Here is a 20,014-nt window from a genome sequence, read left to right on the forward strand (position 1 = left end):
ACTTCCTCTCGACTTGACTGCAGCGTCTGGCTGGTATCCTCAATCTCTGATGACGAGTGACTGTAAAACAAACAAAATAAAGAAATTACAAACTCAATGTTCTGAACTTCTGGAAAGGTCTATGACATCCAGGATAAACACACTTAAAGAAGCTTTGGTTGTGTAACTGTGGGTTCGCACCGTTGAAAAACAACCATAACTTTCCAGCAATTCATTAGTAGTAATATTAATAGTATCATTATAATTATTATAATTACAATTACAGAACAGAACTGGGTAAATGAGCCCCTTGATTCAATGAAGTACCAAAAAGGCAAGACAACAGTTCAGTGTCTTGCCCTGGAGCATGTTCACGGAGAGGAAAAAATTAGTAAAAGACATTTGGCTCAGTGTTTTTGGACATTTGGGACATTAATGCACACAATAAACAGTTTACAGTTCACTACAATACTGGCTGGATGGAGTTAAAATTCAGTCAGAGATGAGTTGAAAATCTCGCTTGGATAAATCCAGCTGTACAACAGCTTCATCTAGTGGTTCAAGTACAACATTACTTCTATTTGTGTTTTCCCTAAAAATGAAAGAAATCTTAAAATGTCAAAATATAAACATGTTTGCAGAAAGTATTAACTCACCAAATGTGTAATGACCTTTTCGTAGTGTTCTCACCAAATAGACTCTGATCCACATCCAGAACATCAGATTACAGAGGTTTTATTTTTATTATTGGGTGCCTGTGGTGTAAAATAATTCCTAGTTTCCTAAAAATGCTCAAATCTTGCTTTGGTTTGCGTCTATAGATTTAATATTTATTACAACTATTACGTTTTATTGACCACAGTGATGTTAAAGGAGTGTCGCTTATCACTGCAGTTTGAAGGCAAAACCTAAACACAACAGGAATAACAGAAGGATGACTATTATGTCTTACATCCACTTCTCGGGGCATCCTTTCCACATTGACTGTGCAACAACGAGCAACAACAAGCTTTGGTTCAGCCAAGACATTAAGGTGCTATGCAGGAAGAACAAATAATTCATTCAAGAGGGGCGATAAAGAACTCGGACTCTCTTTACATTTGCGGTAATGATTCTTGTGCCTAAGAAGCCCGTTGTTAGCTGTCTAAATGGCTACAGACTTGTTGCCTTAACATCTATTGTCATGAAAGTGTCTGAGCATAGAGTATGTAAACTTGTGTCCAGGGCTGTGCTAGATCAGTTTGCGTACAGGTCTAATAGATCGGTGGATGATGATGTATCTCTCGGTCTCCACTCCATCTTGCAGCATCTACAGGTGCCTGGCACCTAGGCTCTGGTACCTATTTGTGGACTATAGCTCAGCTTTCAATAATACATCCCCACAAGGCTTTACTGCAAACTTTTACAGCTAGGTTTGCACCAGTCTCTACCTAGTATATACACAAATGACTGTATTTCACACTCTGACACTGTAAAGGTCACTGACGATACAACTCTGGTGGGACTGATTCCCTGTACCGATGAGGCAGTTTACAGGAACGAGCGCCTCAAATTTCTAATCCACACCATTATGTCACTCATCCCTCCGGCAATTTTTTATCTGTACCTGTGCACAAGGACAGTACATTTTGGTTTGCCTTCTCATAAAGCAAAAAGGCTCTACCTGGACCCGGTGTTCTCAGGGATATTAAAAAAGCCCCGGTGTATTTAACAGTGCCTTGAGAGACAATCTGGCTAATTTACACTTACCGGATGGTTCTGCCTTGTTACAATATGTTGATGACATCATGATTTGCAGGCCAAAGAAGAAGCATGCAAATTACAATAATTTACAATTACAGTTGTCCTATTAACATTTTTTTTGGCTGCAATTGGTCACAAGGCTAGTCTGTCCAAATTGCAACAATTACCTTTCGATAAAAGTTTCATATCTGGGACATGTGATCACAGCAGAGGGCAAAACCCTCCCTCCCAAAAGAATACAGGCAACTCAAACTAAGAAACAAATGATGAGCTTCTTAGGAATGACGTCATATTATATACAGTGGATCCCAATACTGAGAAAGAGAGGCACCCCTCTCTTCCATGATTCATGGTAAACATCTTTATGCGCATGACAAGCCGACCTGGACCGACTACTTGACTGCTGCTTTTAATGACATGAAGGACACATTACTGTCGGCTCAGACACTTGGACTACCTTAACTTGACACGCCGTTTACACAATACGTTGATCTAAGAGACGGTTACATGACATTAGTTTTGACTCGGGATCACGGGGAAAACAAAGCCCTGTTGCATATTTCTCTACTAGACTAGACCCTGCAGCAGCTGGCCTTCCTCTGTGTCCGCGTGCTGTTGCACGTGATATTGGGACATGGTGGATGCTGTTTTACAGATTAGAGTATATTAATACATTAGATTTGCCTAACATTACTGTGAAACGATGTACTACCCTTAATCCTGACACTCTCTTTCCTACTCCAGCAGATGGAGAGCTGCATAACCAAGTCAATGCAGAGACAATATCAGTGTGCGGTATGTTATTTCACAGAAACTAACTGCTCATCTAAAGATAATAAACCTACCATGAGAAGGAGAGTACAAAGTGAATGTGGCATACACAGAGGGAGTCGATCAGAGCATCAAAGACGAGGGAAAACCTCAGGGAGGAAATTCGGGCAACATTTTTATTTGGAGGCTTCATCTTTTCGGAACATCAAATCTCAACAGAGTCTCCACAGGTTGTGACATGTTCAGTTAACATCCGGACGGATTTTGGTTCGTGACAAAAACAAGGTTTATTGTGAGAGGGGGCATTTCTTCTTTTGGTTTTGGGAAGCGTCTGGCTCCAGCAGTCTTATTGTGCTTCTCTCAAAGAAGCAGCACAAACACAAACCATGCCTGACATCATGCACTTACATTAATGAGCAGGTACAAGAAGAATACAATGACTGTTTGGCAAATAAGCTCTGTGATCTCACCGTTGTGCGAGGAGATGACTAGTAGCAGCTTTGTGTGTTCAATGTTCCTTTAATCTCTACAGAGAAGGCACAAACTATAGTGCAAAGTATGTTAAGTTAACAGTAACAACTGGCTTTTGTGCCACCTCAGAAAGCACTGCACTAGTACTGAAACCACTACTGAGCCTCTTGTAAGATTATGGGGGGTTTATCAAAGAGCATCTTGGACAAATAGTTAGTTTATGAAGTTATGGCGGCTTTTAGACAATAAAAAACAGAGATATTTGAAAAAGAAACCGTTTGAACCCCAGCTGTGATATATTGAAACTATCAGAGCAATGCACAGCCCAATTACTCCTCGTCCAGGACTTCAACGTCGGAAAATCCCCATCACCAAATCACAAAATGACCAATATCCCCAGAGGAATCTATAACATTTCCTCTCAAATGATGCGCCTTTTCCTACCCATTTATAAACTCCCTGCCACCCTCAGCACTTCCTCTTCTTGCAGTACCCATCCACCACCTCTGGCAAGAGGCTCTCGTCCTCCTCCACATCCTTCGTCACGGTCTTTCCCACCATTTGGAAGATGTCCTCGGCCGCGACGCCCATTGGCTCGGCCACCTTCACCGTCAACATGTCCTGAGTCAGGACAGTTCCTTTGGGGATCTTGACCGTGGCCACCAAGGACTTACCCAGCTTGAAAAATAGAAAATAAAAAGGTCTGACATTATTATTGTTCTCATGGTTGGGAGCTGAAAACAATTTGTTTTCTTAAAAGTTCTCTGTCTTTCTGAACAGTAAAAATGTAAGTTTACTATGGCTTTTTTTTTTGTGGAGCAAGAATATCTCACCTTATCATGACACGGCTTCTCACATGGCAACATCTGCTTGATGCCGGTCCCCTGCGCCCTCTCCACCAGTCGGATGGAACGAACCAGCTCGGCTAGCTCACTGGGCTCCAGAGAGGCTTCGTGGTCATTTCCTTTCCAAGTCTTGTCCAAGGTTATGTGGCGCTCGATGACCTTTGCACCCATAGCTACGGCCGCAACTGAAATACTGATCCCAGACTCATGGCCGGAGTACCCAATGGGAATATCGGGAAATTCCTTCTGGAATTCCTGTAGTTTACAAGTGGGTAAGTGTTAGTCCTAAATCTCTGAGAAGATTGACGACACAGTCACATTTGTGAGTTAAATTGAAGCTAGAGTCAGCTGCCGGTTAGCTTATTAACTTCTTTAAACATGTTTTTGTTACAAAAAAAAAAAAAATCAGATGGTGTTTTTCTCATATGCATACAATGTCACATGTTTTGTATTACACTATACATCTAATTCATTAAATTAAGTTTATTTTTTAAATGGGAGTTACTAAAACTAAAATAAAGTTAAAGCGAAGCATTAGAGACTAGAACGTTAGGGAAACAGCTCACCTGGCTATGTCCATTGGTAACAAATCTGCCTACCAGCACTTCTAAAGCTCACTAGTTAACACATAATACTTTGTTTGTTCATTCCTAACAAAAACGGAATATACTGTATACAGTACATCGTGGCAGTACATTGATATATACAGATACATGAGTAATCTAAATCCTGGGAAGGCAGAAAATAAGTGAACATACCAGATCATAAGATACTAGCCTTGTATAGTCTCTGAGTTTCAGCAGGCTGAATTGTGCGTATTTTTGCTATAAATAGATTGTTATAACGGTATGGACCCAGTAGTAGAGGTGAGATGCTGCCCCCCCCCATTTCTTTGGAGAAGGTGGCTAGGCATTACACATTGCAGCTTTAACCTCATAAGAAAGTGTAAATTCTACATTCTACAACAGGAAGATTCATCTTAATTATTGCAAGTTTAATTTGGGGAAATAAATGCTAATAACACAAATTGCAATAAGACATGTGATATCTTAATGGCTTTTAAAACTCAATATGCATCTGCTAAAAAACTTCTAATTTTGCTTTCAATGGAGTGAGACAATTTCCCAACTCAACTTGTTTGAGATCTTGTTTTTGTACCAACGTTTTGATAAAGGAGTAATGCTCTATTCTATTCTACTTTTCTCACCGTTATCACTTTGAGGTTGACATCTTCAGCTTCCAGAGGGTAGGCGCTGGTGCACTGCAGGATGGCAAAGTTGGGGTTGTGCTTCTTCACCGTTTTGTAGACCTGACGCATCGTCTCCATGCTCTGCATCCCACTGGACACCACCATGGGCCGTCCTGACGCAGACAGGAGGGCAACAGCCTGATCAACAATATGTATAACATGGGCGAAAAGGGAAAATGCAACCCTTCTCTTTCCTCTTAATGAGCTCCTGTAGTTCAACAATCAAGCTCACTTCATTTATTGTTCCTCTCCCACTTTTTAACTAATTTCTAATGACACGTTTGTGCATTTTTCTGCTTCTACTGCTCTTTTATTGTTTTACTTAATATAGTATTTGTTTATGTAATGGTTATGAAGTTGTTGGGATCTGGCAGGAGCGTGTTTGGTTATTAGCAAGTATAAAACTAAATAATTGACATCAATAAAATTATTCATGTCAGTAAGATTATGAACATATACACACACATATATATATATATATATATATATATATATATATATATATCTAATATCTAAACCCAACAACTGTTATGCAATTACTAGCTTACTATCTAAAATCAACAAAACAATCTGTGGTTAGAGTGTGTGTGAAGGGGAGAAGCAAGAAAACGACCCAAAATGGTGGATGTAGTCTCATACGTGACTACGCCATGTGAGACTACAAAAATGCCGAATAGAACAGTAATTTCTAAACAGCACTAACGGAACTCGGCGGTCCGTAAACGTACGCAATACCAAAATACAGTCAACTTAAACAAAACAAGGTAACAAACACACTATGACCCATCTCTGCCCAGACACAAGCCTCTTACTCTGAGATTACTTTGTAGCGGTCGATGAGGTTCTTCGAATGTCTTCATTAAATTCGGGATCCAGAGCTTCATGCTGTGCGGCGATTGCCCCTGTGGTGCCTGTGGCCCACGTCCAACGAGACCCCAGTGTTAAGTTTGGACCAAAAGTCGTAGGTGAGACTTAACGTCTGGTGGGTCTTGGTGTGATTTTAACCCAAATCAGGCTGTTTAACCATGTAGGCCCAACTTCCAACTCCCTTTGTTCCAACCACACGGTGAAGTCCCAACAAAGAGCACTGATGATTTTAGCATTTAAATATGCAACATAAAATACATCTGCTGCAGTTCACTCTCACCTTTCTTGGCAGTCTTCTCCAGATAGGGGAAGTTGTTGGTGTCTCCTGAGCCCACTTTAAAGAAAGGCACATTAAGCTCATCGAGGAACTCCACTGCCATCTAAAAGACAGAAAAAAAAAACATGTGGTTAAACTTCAACCTGATTAAAACCACAGAAAGCCTTCTTCAAACGTCTCTTTCTTACCTCATCCATCCCAGAGGCAGTGAAGCAGATCCCCACCTCCGCAGCATATTTCTTCAGTTCCCTGTACTGATCATGGCTGAACTCCAGATGGCGCTTGTGTTCACCATAAGTTTTCCCCCAGGAGTGAACAGACTTGTACTGGCGCTCCAAAGCTTTCTTGTTGAATTTATGCTCTAATTCACTCTTCTGGAATTTGGCACAATCAGCACCTTGGTCCTGTGAAGGCAGAAATAAGTGAGGGATTAAAAAGAAGGGAAGCTTGGAAAACATACTAAGTAATGATGATTGATTTTGGGGGTCCTACAGATTGTGCTAAAAAAAAAAAAACACTTTAAAGTCACAATAAGGTTCCTAGAAAGGACTATTTGGTACTAATAAGAGAAGACAGTGTTCAATTACGACATTTGTCATTCATTATACCTATTCAAATCTATTTCTAGTGTTACAAATAGTTTTTTTTTTTCACCAGGTGAGCTGATCATGAATTAATGGGATCTAAAAGCGGCATAAACATATGGGGAATGAAGTTCACATTAATAAATCGATAAGAAAATATTATTAGTTTCATTTAGTTCTTCTAAAGGGAATTCCTCTGGAAATTAACAAAAACGTATAACTGAAATAACTCACGTTGTCTCTATTTTCCCTGTAACTGGGACCAAAAGACAGTTATTTTCAGAATATGTCCAGGAAATAATTAATAATATAAACCTGCTAAACAAGGCTCTACTGAAGGTTTAAAGGAGCAGCCATACTGAAGTGTTTTTACTAAAAAGTTGTGTTTAAAGTGCATTTAAAGTGTCTCACCCATTGCTGCTTCTTAATGTCTATGAGGTATTTATTAAAGTGAATACACATAAAACGGGCGTGTGCTTTGGCTTCAGTACAGATAAAGTGACCTAACGTGGCCACTAACTACTAGCAGTCTAAACACAAGCCAATTACTTCATTTAAAGTAATGATTCAGAAGAGGACGACACACATATTCAATCGGCACATTATTAAATTGAGTTCTGATTACGTTAGATCATCAGAAAACATACGTGTTCACAGTCAATACGAAGCGATCCGTGTGGATTTTATTACCTTTGCCATTTTGATCATTTTCTTGGCAATCTCAATGTCTCCCTGGTGATTTTGTCCAATTTCAGCGATGATGAAGCACGGATGATTTCCTCCGATCATTCTACCGGGACACAGCTCGAACGTTAAAGGCATTTTGTCCGCGGAAAAGAAAACGGAAAACAAACCGGTGAAAAAAACAGAATTAATTAGCACGAAGTGAAAGCCGTGGCTGAGACTTGATTCTGACCGGACCAGTTCATGTGCTGCACACCCAGGGTGTGGGAGGACTTCCGCGTTGTATTTCTACGTCAATTCCGGATTTCCTTTACAAATAGCTCCGAGATCGGGAAGTGGCCGATGTGTGTCCCTGTGCTTCAGCTGCATATACAGGACTGTCTCAGAAAATTAGAATATTGTGATAATCCCCATACGTGTGATTTAGTTTACTGAACCAAGCTGAGTGTTTTTCAAGGCTCAGGAAACCCTTGCAGGTGTTTCGAGTTAATTAGACGATTCAAGTGATTAGTTGAATACCCTACTAGTATACTTTTTCATGATATTCTAATATTTAGAGATAGGATATTTGAGTTTTCTTAAGCTGTAAGCCATAATCAGCAATATTAAAAGAATAAAAGGCTTGCAATATTTCAGTTGATTTGTAATGAATCCAGAATGCATGACATTTTTGTTTTTTTAATTGCATTACACAAAATAAAGAACTTTATCACAATATTCTAATTTTCTGAGACAGTCCTGTATGCCGAACCCTGGAGCGGCATGTCCCGTTTCCTATCGGCCTGAAGGTGGTAGGCCACTGTGAGACCGTCACACTAGCACTGCCTCCTTATGCATATGCAAATGTAATGCAAATTACCAAATCCCACCGACGTCAAAACTAAACGACAATATTCATTTGAACCCTGTGGCGACGGTTCTGTTAGGTATACAATATGTTGGGGGAAAAGCAAGCTGAGACAGGTGAAAAACTCTCGCATGCGTCCATCCCAAAATCATACGAGAAAAGACCAAATAGATGCCTCTAATGAGTTTACTCTGAGCGACTACAATACAGAGCTTTTTTGTATTTCCCAGATTAAGATTTTAGAAACTCGACGATTAAATGGCCACATATAACACCCTCGAAACATGTAACCTTCCTCCCAGATACAGCAGGCCTAGTGTATCTAGGTAGAGACTACAAACACAATTTCAACAAGCGTGAGGGAACGTATCATATCACGTGAGAAATGTTGCCATTGCGTGAGGACATTAAGCCTGCCATAATGCTTATCTCAAATAGAACAGGTGGTGCTTATATTTTCCCTGGTCAGACCTGAATCATACAGAAGACTGCACGTGTCGTCACATCCCACATTTGACGGTTGGTTGCGTGTGGTGCATCACGCCCAGACCTGTTTATTCCATGTCTGCATATGGGGGAATAATTATTACTGTGCTTGACGTTTGAAAAAGAAAGACAAAGTATGTAACATTTCTTGTATAGTATAGTAACCTGACCTGTTTATGTTAACCTGTAGCCTACTGTGGTGACAGGTCCCACACAATGGATGTGCTAGAACAGTGACAGGGTGTAACCTCACAAAATGTATGTGGTTGGCTAATGCTGCAGGGGATCTCTGTCTATTATGTACTTTGACAAGTAGAAAAGCATCTGTGGCAGACAACTGACAGATGAATCTCTTTCAGATAAGTAGATTTTAAAAAATCGTACTGTTGAGTAGAGCATAATGTTACATTATGATGTGACAAATTCAAACTAATGTATTTCATAAAGTCCCAGAATAGCATATCGGAAAACATAAATCATGTACAAGAATATAAAGTTGTGGATAGAGTTGTATCTTATTGTTACTTATTGTAGAGCTGTAACAATTGGTTGATTAGTCGATCGACAGAAAAACAGCCGGCAACTATTTTAAAGATTGATCGCGAAAGTCATTTTGATTAGTGCAGCTATAAGTTCAATTTATCATATTATTAATGGAAAATTTGACAATGATAAGAGTGCAGCTAGCAAGCGAATACGCCGGATATTGAAGCTGGTAGCAACTAAAATAAAGACAAAAGGCAAAATTATTAGAAGTCCTGTGAAACCTTCAGGTAACAGCCACAATTCTGACCACAGAATAACATTAAATATCCAGTTGAAGAATGACAGGACGACAGCTTTCATTCACTTTTTACTGATTTTGAAATCAAATGGACAATGAACACGCATGATCAAGCAACAGCTGGCTAATATCTAGTTCTCTTTAAAACCACAACTGTCTAATTTCAGTGACATAATTGTTTTATATACTGTATATATATTGCCTTCTGTATATGTACATAGGTACACGCATAAGAGTACTTACACACACACTGTTGAGGTTTAATCGCACACACAAACGGATCATATTTATTGTAATGACTGGACTTTGTTCGGAGGGGAGAGGCTTTTCAAAAGGAAATGCATAGTTTGGAACACAATTTGCCACAAGCAAGCTCTACACACACACACACACACACACACACACACACACACACACACAGAAGTACACACACTGAATTTGGAGTTCTGTCATTGAGTTTGGTCCCTAAAAAAACAAAACAAAGACAAATTCGGAGATACTTTGCAAGGATGGGAAACAACAGGCAAACCATTAAACATCAATCAACCCTCGTGGGTGAGAGAAGGATTCATGAGACGGACAGGTTGAGAGAGAAGAGCATCATGGGAATGATATTGTTCGGGTGTTGTGTGAAGCAGGTTGTAGTGTAGCTGTAAGCCCAAACGAACATCAACCCTTCCCTTTTAGTGTCCCAACTCACCCGCCTCACACGAAGCGTTACACGAGACCACGAGACCTGGTGTGGCTCTAACAGGCCTTGATCTCAGTACGTTAAACAACGAGAGAAAGAAGAATCACAAGGTCACAGAAGGGGTCTAAGGCCCCTTTTCCTTCAGACTACAGATTGGGTTGGTGTGCGTGTGCGTGTGGTGAGAGACGATGGTATGGAATGACGCCCCGAGCAGTCTTGGCCGCCTAGCGGACTAGCGGGGACTGCTTCAGGGAGATGAGGACGGAGCGCATGCGGGACACGTCTTTGGCCTGCTTGCTGGACTTGGGGTTGAAGTCACAGAGCCGAGCCACCCGCTCCCACTCCGTGCCCGGGTTGTTCTCATCCAGATCTGAAATCATTGCCTCCTCAGCCGCCCTACAAGAAACAGGGGAGAGGAGAAGGACATGGAGTAGAAAACAATCAGTGGGGGAAGTGGTAAGACACACCAGAGTACACACACAGCTCCGAAGAAGTCCTCTGCTGATCACCAACACACACACAAGCTCAGATGGAAAAACTCAGTCTTGCCTTTGATGATTAATTTGTCCGAAATTTTCAGTCTAATTTGAGGAATTGTCTTCAAAAACATTGAGCATAAATCCCTACAATCTCTTTTTATGGCTTGGTGGGACTTTGAGGCTTCAGCAGAGTCTACTTCAGGGCAGGACAGTCCAATCAACACACAGAAATGGACACCCATCTGTCTTTAGGCCCATAAAGAGCAACAAGCTACAACAGTTTCATCCCCTGTGGCATGCCCCCAACTCCGCTTACACAATTACAGTACAGTCACCGGCATTAAGTGACTCTCCACAACAGTTAAGTAAGGTACATACAACACACTGATGACAAATCCAAAAAAACAAAAAACAAAGCTAAACAAAGTAATCAAAGTAAGGCCTGACAAGCATCTTTGGTTGGTTAAAAATGCCGTTCTGTACAGAACTGGGGGAGGGGCGTTTGCCCACACCCTTACACTTTAACAGTGGTCGCCTATTTACACTGTTCTTATTCCTCAGCAAGAGCATAGGAATGAAAAAAAACTCATCTGTACACATGTCCTTGATTAAAAAGGAACAATCATGGCAAGTCTTTAATTTAGTTTTTAACCAAGCTCAAAAGAACTGTAAGCACTGCTGGGCCTTGGCCATGCATTGCAATGCACTGCAGCTGAAAAGCAGGCTATTTGGAGGTGTGGCAAAGAATGCGTATATTAACAGATCAATTACTGTCTTCCTAGTTAAAGTTTGACATTTGAAACCATCTATCAAACTAAATTTTTTTATAAAAAAGACAAATATAAAGATATTTACACAAGAGGACTTACCACATCACTTGAACTTAAAAAAAAAAAGACTAAACTTAAATCTGAAAATGGATCAGTGCCACTATCGCAACACATTTTGAGATGCAAGCCACAGATTATGGCTAAACAAATGTACAGTAAGCCCTCATCACACCCAACCCACAAATAAGAGTAATATTTCCACTGCCGTAATACTTTTCTAACTATTCTTTTTTATTTCCCACCCAACCTGCAAGCACAAACTCCGCTACTAACTACAACACAGTACACAAAGCAAAATGGGGATGAGAAGCCAATGAACATTCACCGTCACAACAAACTACAAATACACAGAAGGGACTAGAAGTACCACACAACATCACAGAAGGGACATTATAACAAACCTCTATCTAGGCAGTGGAGCTAACTGTCGGGATAGTAAACTGTGCAACATATCAATTATCTAACATACACACAGCACTGCATTGATCCCCTTTTTAAAGATATAAAGTATTTGGAGGTTGTGGGGTTTCATTGTTTTACTTAACTGGTCTAGGCGGTAGCAAGGATGGTTAATGTGTGTGCTTTAAGGTGCATAGGAAAAGAAAAACAGGGAGAAACAGTTTCACAAGTCAGAATTTAGAAGAGAAAGAGAGAGAGAGGGAGGGGGGAGGGGGAGTGAAATGAAAGACAACAAAAATGAGCTTAATGCAGATGTTGAAAGCCAGCATGCAAGAGCGACCATTTTTTAAATGTCATTTCTTCTTCAACAGTGTTCAGAATTATTCTGATGTGCAGCCTTTGGTTTGGTGAGTGGAAAAGACATTTTTGCTTTATGCTATGTTGTATATTTGTCTCTCTCACACACACACACACAACATTTTTTTAAACTAATGTGCAAGAGCTCACCTACGAGCAATATTACCTCGTCTCAAGACATTAACGCAATTCAGTTAACAACATTTGCAGCTCCCGCTCTCTCCAAATGTTAGAAATGAGGTCCCTGGAGCCCCCCCTCAGTCTCACACTAACAAGATGAAGGAAGTGCTGTGATAAAGGTTCATTCTACACCGACAGGCTCAATCCCACATTTAAAGGAAATAATACGCTGCACGGACTGCATTGTGGTGTGCACTTAATCACGAGACAAACTCTTTATACCGCGAGGCATTAAAAACACGACCAGGCTTACGTGAATATTAATTAACAAATAAAATGAAAATGTAATGCCAATTTTAGAAAAGGATTAAAGCTCAACGAGCAAGCTAATGAAAGAACTAGAAATAATAAAGATTTACCAGGGAAAATATGATAGCTTTCAGCTATGTACTTTTTTAATTATAATAATTAGGATAATAAAAGTTGATCACTGCTACAGGTTTGGTCTCTCCTTGAACCTGAAAAACCAAACCTGATGAATAATAATTGCACACCACAATGCAGCCTAATGGCTGCTCAATGGTCATTTTCGAACCAAACCAAAGGCTGCACAGCTCGGCTCATTGGACAGCTAGCTGTGCAAATTAGCATGTCGTCGTGTCGTACAGCAGTAGCTGACATTCTGAAGCATGAACACACAGTTCAGTTTGAAGCAGTTGTGTAACTATGATATGACCAATGGTGCTTTCATTAAAGTCTTTGCTGTGCAGAGGAAAGAGAGATAGTGAGTGCTGGACTCAATATCACAAGTCAAGTATATCTGCAGGCTTAAGAAACCCAAAGTCTGAACAGCTTAAAGCGACCTGGAAACCGAGGAACCAAATTAATACAGAAACAAAAATGTATTCCTGCAGAGGAGATTAATGCATAAACTATTTATGATCTTTCGGCAGGCTATAACAATATAACATATTCTTAAAAAGGCAAAACAAGATATCAACTGGAGTTTCTGAAGCCTGCAGATAATCCTCCAATTAAAGTCCAAAGAAAAGGAATACAACTTGACCGTCACACAGCTAAGCACTATCTATTCTGCACATAGACCTCGTCTTCACATAACTGAGAGGCTAGGGCCGAGAATATGGGAAGTTACTCTCAGAGGAAGGAATCATCACCAAAAACAATGCCAACGCTGCACATTGTTCAGTGAAATAATATCTTATTTTATAAAGAATAAGTTTAGGTGATGTCAAGTTTACCCAAACAAACAAGTCCAATTATTAAAACACACTTGCTTCAAACAAATCTATACGCATCCTACTCCTGAATAGCATATTTTGAAGATTCATTTGGGGAGAGAAATAAAAAAAGTGTTAATCGTTGGACATTTGTGTCATGTATTTTGCAAAATGTTTGGCTGAAGTGAAGAAGGAAAAGACTATGGACGTGGACGTGGAAAGGGATGAGGTCTGGTCATGAAAGAACTCATTTCATTTCCATGGATGGGACTGAGGAGCGTGGCGGTGAAGTGGCATGCAGTCATTCTCTTTACGGATAACTTCCTGACAGGCATCCACTCACAAATGACATGCAGACATATGGGGGAATCATTATTACTGAGGTTGACATTTGAAAAAGAAAGACAAAGCTAGATGAAGCATGAAACAATCCCAAATCAAAGTAGTTCAAAAATGAATATGGAAGTTAAAAAAGTCAACACAAGGGGAGGTAACTATACCGCCCTAACTAGTAATGATGATGATGATGGCAATGGTTGGATGCTCGGAGTTGATGACAATGGAGGGGACGGGGACGGGGGGAGGGGGGATAAATTAAAAAAACCATGAGAAGGGAGGATGTTAGTTGGAGCAACATACACATAACCAATGAGCTCAGAGAAGGGCTGCTTGTAGAAGTCTTCATCCAGCACCCTGGACAAACATCCGCCCAAAACGACAGAGCAGCAAGAAGAGAAGAGAGACAGTGATAAAAGGGAGAAGAGGATGGAAACAACAAGCATTATAGGTTACCACACAACAATAAGCTAAGGCACATCATCGAAGGCTCAGGGTTTTGTGAGGACTCCTAAATCAATGTGTCAGGTGGTTTCACAGGCTCAGAGAGGCTGTCAGCTGATTGTGTCCAACCTCCACGAATCTTTAATGAAACGTCTGTGGTGTTCCGTAACACACCATCAGCTCTTCACACAAAACTAATTCCACAAAGAGGAGAGCAACTTCAAAACACCTTCTGAACCAATCAGTCAATTAATTGAATCCCCACAATATGTATCTAACTGTTGTTAATAATAATAATAATAATAATAATAATAATGATTTTAAGTATTCAACGGAAGATACCACAAATATGTGCCAATTACAGCTTCTCTAATGTGAGGACACATTTGCTTACCTTGCTTTTTTTGGGGAGGGGGGTCAGAAATAAATGGTAAATTAGAGGGTTTGGAATCTGTCTTTTCTATTCATTTTACTGTATAAACCAAGTGATTAATTGATTAGTTTGGAAAAGAAGAAATGGATTAATCATGAAAATTATCGTTAGTTGCAGTCCTAACTCTTCTCCATTTGTAGGTCAGTTATTCTTCTTTACCAGACAAAAACCATCCATGTGAAAAGTGACACTTTTCCACCAAACACAGACTGGCTCGCCAGATGAGTGGGGAGTCCTGGCTGCAGGTAGTTTATTATTAATAGCGCAGCAGGGCTACATTACAGTGCAGGAGAAACTGAGACAGGAACTTTGCCAATTCGACTACGCAAAATGATGAGTTACTGAACCAGTCTACCTGGAAAACAACATAACTGAAACTCTATGTTTATGAGACACACACACCACCACACTTTTTGTTGCAAGGCTACTGAAGATAGTGTGAGTGTGTGAGTGTGTGTGTGTGTGTGTGTGTGTGTGTGTGTGTGTGTGTGTGTGTGTGTGTGTGTGTGTGTGTGTGTGTGTGTGTGTGTGTGTGTGTGTGTGTGTGTGTGTGTGTGTGTGTGTGTGTGTGTGTGTGTGTGTGTGTGTGTGTGTGTGTGTCACAGCATTAACTGCTACTATATCATCATGTTCTTGGCTCATCTACTGTAGCATCTGAGGTTGCCCCCTAAAGAAAAAAGGCTTGACTTCACATTATTATCATCCAAGAGCAGAGCTGCTGACTGCATGGTGTGGGCTAACAAAGGGTAGGAACATGGACGTGTTGGCACAGCACCACATTGTCTTTCTGGAACCTCAACACTAAGGTGGACCCATTTCTGTTCCTTCTGGAGACCCTACGCACCGAGTCAAACCTTAGTATTCAGTTATAAGTTCATCTGGGACTTCTTTAAAACACTCTCTTTAAGTACATACACTTTTTGCGGATCCTCCATGTGATCATCTTGGGTTTTTTTTGTTCCTACTCGTGGTAATATCAGCCCTCCCTCATTTCCATTGTTCCTCGTTTCCACCCCTCTATGAAACCAGTACCTGTTATTGGTTTTGGTTTTCTCCAGCTGCTCGTTCTGCCTGGCGTGCCACTCTTCCAGCTCTACCTTGGCCTTCTCCTTCCACTCTGACTCCTGCTTCAGAGAGTTTTGATCTAGGGAAGAAGATGAGCGTGGAGATTAGCGCTAAAGAAGAGAAGAGGCAGATGGGAAGGTAGACACAGCAGCAGGGAACAATGATATGAATGACGGGGCACATTTTACACACCGGCCCACATACTATTGAAAAAGGTTTGGCATAGATCTCCTGATAACAACCTTTACTTCTCACTGGTCTGTGCTGCTCCTTTATAAAAACACAAGGTGGTCTGGGCTTACCTAGCAACTCCAGCCGCTCGCCTTGCTCCTCCCTCCACTTGCGTAGGCTTTCAGGTTCGGCTTGCAGCCGGTCTGCACTGGAAATTGCTGCATAGGCGTCAGATGGACCGTTGCTTTCCTGAGAAACAAGGGAGGTATGCAGAGATAATTGTGTTACTTCACAGAGATCCGTTTTATCAATACACGGAGATATGGCGAAGAAACCTTCTCATCCTGAACTATTCATCTCTACAATATACATTTAGTATGACTGTTCTTAAAAGTTAGCTGTATACTGTTTGAGAGGCTTTATTGAGACCAAATTTGGCCAACTTTGAGTTCCATCAGCTGTGCCTGTCTCACTGCCAGAAAGAAGTCCTGACAGTGCAAAAGGCAGCGATGTTGCAACGACAGCACAGGAAAGGGAAGTTGGAGTGAATCTAACTGCCAGATGTTTAAACCTCTGCGGTCAGCACTGAATTCACACAACTAGTGCTAAAAGGAAACAAGTTTTTTTTCCACCCCACCACTTAAATACTACAAATATGTTTGTAAAGATATTAATGAGAAAGCTGCAGAATTGATGCAAGAAAATCAAGGAAAAAACACCACAGGAGTAAATCTCAACCACCCATTAACAGGTCTACTGTAAAGTAATCTCATCAATTCACTTGAAGGATAATTCTGATTAATTACAGCTTTGGTTTTTATATTTTGTAGCTTTTCAAAAATCACAGTAAATCTTGTGTAATGTATCAAATGTGAACATTCATTACAGTTCACAGGCCGACTTCCTGGTTCAACTTTGCCCAACCATACTTTAAGTGCATGAGTGTTTATTAACGTCATTTCAGGTGGGCTATCTTTCTGCTTTACATCCAAATAAAGTTGTGGAGATAACCCGATCTAACTTGACACCCATCTGACATGGAAATGTTTTTTTGGGGGGGGGGTTTTCACTGCAACATTATGGAAACAAATCTCACGTCCGCAGCATGGTTTGGCCATTTACCAAAACAATAATGATACCAGTGCTGTGACAACAATCCTCTGCAGAGTTAGTAGAGCCAACACATACATCTCATAAGAGGCAGCAAGCAAAAGACCTACATTTAGAGAAGATTAAAGATGTTTGTATGTTTGGATGGATGTGTACTTTGACAGCCTTATTATGCTCACAAAGTCTCCCAATCCACACAAAATACAGAGGAACAAACACCAGGACAAAAGAATTGGGTAGAAATAGTTAAGAATCTAAACATTGTGAGAAAGTATTACCACATGAAGCTCTCCATTGACGGCACCATCTGCAAATATACAAGGAAAATAGCTGTTAGTAATCAAGCACACAAGCAAAACTCTATAATGACAAGACTTTGGTTAAATGGGAATGTTTTACTATTGCTGAATCCGCAAGATTGTCATGCACAGATATTTCATAATATGATATGTCAGCAGTTCTGACTCACTACTTGCTGAACCACAACGAAGCTACACCATCGAGGAAACGAGGCGGTACGGGCCAAAGGTCGTCCAAAGCTCCATCGATGTCCTACTTTGGCTGTAACTGGCAGACACGGTTGTAGCAAAATGTCGCGCAGCCAGCAAGTAGTCAAGCTTAGCAGGAAGCAATGAATGACACGACCGAGGACGGTAAGGCTCGGTCTGACGTTATCAGACAGCTTCATTCATTTGAGCTTGGATCGTCACGTAAACAAACAGTAACGTTATCATCCAGAGTTTTCTGTTTCACGTTACGTCTTCATTTTACGTAGCGTTGATACAGGTTTAGGTTACCGTTAGCTATAAGCCCACTTGGCTAATTTGCTAGCTAAGCCAACATTAGCTAGCTGACCAAAAAGCATCAACCTTCAATGTCCATTTAGGACCAAATTAGGGTTTAACGGGAGTTATAGTTTAGTGCATACGCCCTAAGATGAACTAACTAGACGGACAATATTCGTGTGGAACGGGGGGAAACGGTTTCATCTTGACCACAATAGACACTCACCGGTAGAGTCTCCCAGCGACGAGGGTACCTCTCCGCTGTCCAGGATGCTGAAGCCTTCGTCGTTTTCAATCCCCGCGATTTCGCTCTCCTGCTGGGCCAGAAACGCGGCAGCGGGATCTTCGTCCGAGCCAACACCGTTTCCAGCGGGGGGCGCGTTCAGCATGTCAAAATCATCCATGTTGTGAGTACTTTTGGGAGGATAAATATGAGAGGCTGTGTGCAGGTGTGGACCGAAACCGACTAGCTAGCTCAACGGAAAGAAAGACTGCAAATAAAACAGAAAAAAAGGTAGCAAAGCGGAAACGGAAGAATAACCAATCACAAACCAGGATGGGTGACTGATAATACAGAGCACCAATCACAAAACAGCTACCTCTAAATTGAACCAATCAAATCTGTAAACGCTCCTGCATACGGGTCCCATGACCTGCTACGTGCTGTCAGAGCTGTGCAAAAAATCCAGTCTGAGATATATATACGTGTATATATGTGTATATATATATATATATATATATATTTAAACACACACATACACATATATATATATACATAATGTGTATATATATATAAATATGTGTATATATATATATATATATATATATATATGCGCATATATATGTGTATATATATATATACATACATATTTAAAGCTGGTGGAGCACCTAGGCAACGTCTGTTGTGCCCATTGTGTTTAACCCAAGCACAATGTCATGGTAGTTAATTATTAACTGCTCTGAAAACCTCAAAGGGCTCAGGTGATAAGCAGACACTCACCTGACTGTGCTACAGTAGCCAAAATATGTCTCCTTATTGATACAGGTGAGCATTTTTCAGAAGTACAGTTCTGTAACATCTAATGTCACTGCATTAACTCAATCTTGGGACTTGAGTGAAGATGTAGGACTAGATGATGACCTGGCTCCTTAGTCCCTGAAATGTACACTCAAGATAACTGCTAATTATTTAAAAAATGACAAAGTAATGTTTTTGTAATTCAACTTTTCATGATTATAATTCAGGCATCGAACATCATCAAAATAATTAAACAAGTGAGGAACATGGCGGAACATGACTCACAGTGCACAGATATTAATAAACTGGATGACGACTGAATGGTGCAATACTGACTTTTTAATGGCCTGGAGTGATTCTAAAACTTGGCGGAGGGGACTACAGTGGAAGATTCAGATACTGCTTCTTTGTTGTTTGTAGAATGCAGAACTCAGCAGTGTTTTAATGGGCGACCACTGTTTCGACGCAAAAGTCCCATTTACAGTATTTGTGTGATTTTTACTCAGTTTAAATATCCAGGAGACTCATATTCACTGTTAAAAAGTAAAAAGTAAAATTTACAATGGGAAACAGCAGCTCAGTCAACTCTACTGGACGCCCAGAAACACATCGCCCCCAATATCAGATTTCTTTTTTTTTGATTGCATGTCTCTTATTTGGGCTTTTTCATCACTGAACATGTTTTAAATGCTGAAGGCAAAGATATTTGTGTTTTGAATGAGTATTGTAACAATTGCAGTCTTTCTGCATAGACATCCAAACTAAGAAGCTGCATAAACGCCCAAAGAGAGCAACCATACTGTGGACAAGGCTTTTGCAAAAAGTCAGCCGGATTTGTACTAAAACGGTACATTTATTTGGACATAAACCCCCAAAAACGACAAAGCAATTCATCCCAAACAAATTCCATCAGCTTGTAATGCACAATACAGTATGTAATTACATATAAGT

At 40.5% G+C, this 20,014-nt stretch overlaps 2 protein-coding genes across 2 annotated transcripts; both read right to left on the minus strand.

Annotated features, from left to right (window-relative positions):
• Nucleotides 1-2,655: 2,655 nt before the first annotated feature.
• On the minus strand, nt 2,656-7,811 carry nansa (N-acetylneuraminic acid synthase a). Its single transcript, XM_079160213.1, has 6 exons — nt 7,477-7,811; nt 6,391-6,606; nt 6,206-6,305; nt 5,017-5,171; nt 3,798-4,064; nt 2,656-3,642 (listed from the first exon to the last, which is right to left on the minus strand). The coding sequence occupies exons 1-6, from the start codon at nt 7,606-7,608 to the stop codon at nt 3,433-3,435; spliced, it is 1,080 nt and encodes a 359-aa protein (XP_079016339.1). The 5' UTR covers nt 7,609-7,811; the 3' UTR covers nt 2,656-3,432.
• Nucleotides 7,812-9,653: 1,842 nt separating this feature from the next.
• Nucleotides 9,654-18,516, minus strand: clta (clathrin, light chain A). The gene is made up of 5 exons (XM_079158920.1): nt 18,272-18,516; nt 17,539-17,567; nt 16,282-16,399; nt 15,947-16,058; nt 9,654-10,674 (listed from the first exon to the last, which is right to left on the minus strand). Exons 1-5 carry the CDS (start codon nt 18,447-18,449, stop codon nt 10,503-10,505), a joined length of 609 nt encoding a protein of 202 aa, XP_079015046.1. The 5' UTR covers nt 18,450-18,516; the 3' UTR covers nt 9,654-10,502.
• Between the last annotated feature and the right edge of the window lie 1,498 nt (nt 18,517-20,014).

Source organism: Pholis gunnellus, assembly GCF_910591455.1.
Source record: "Pholis gunnellus genome assembly, chromosome: 5".
Lineage (NCBI taxonomy): Eukaryota > Metazoa > Chordata > Actinopteri > Perciformes > Pholidae > Pholis > Pholis gunnellus.

Coding starts and splice junctions, on each gene's coding strand:
- clta (XM_079158920.1), bottom strand. CDS start 18,449: ATGGATGATTTTGACATGCTGAACGCGCCCCCCGCTGGAAACGGTGTT. Junction 17,568..18,271: donor GTCGCTGGGAGACTCTACCG/GTGAGTGTCTAT, acceptor GTATATTTGCAG/ATGGTGCCGTCAATGGAGAG. Junction 16,400..17,538: donor TCAATGGAGAGCTTCATGTG/GTAATACTTTCT, acceptor CTTGTTTCTCAG/GAAAGCAACGGTCCATCTGA.
- nansa (XM_079160213.1), bottom strand. CDS start 7,608: ATGCCTTTAACGTTCGAGCTGTGTCCCGGTAGAATGATCGGAGGAAAT. Junction 6,306..6,390: donor CTGCCTCTGGGATGGATGAG/GTAAGAAAGAGA, acceptor TCTGTCTTTTAG/ATGGCAGTGGAGTTCCTCGA. Junction 5,172..6,205: donor GGAGAAGACTGCCAAGAAAG/GTGAGAGTGAAC, acceptor TGTCTGCGTCAG/GACGGCCCATGGTGGTGTCC.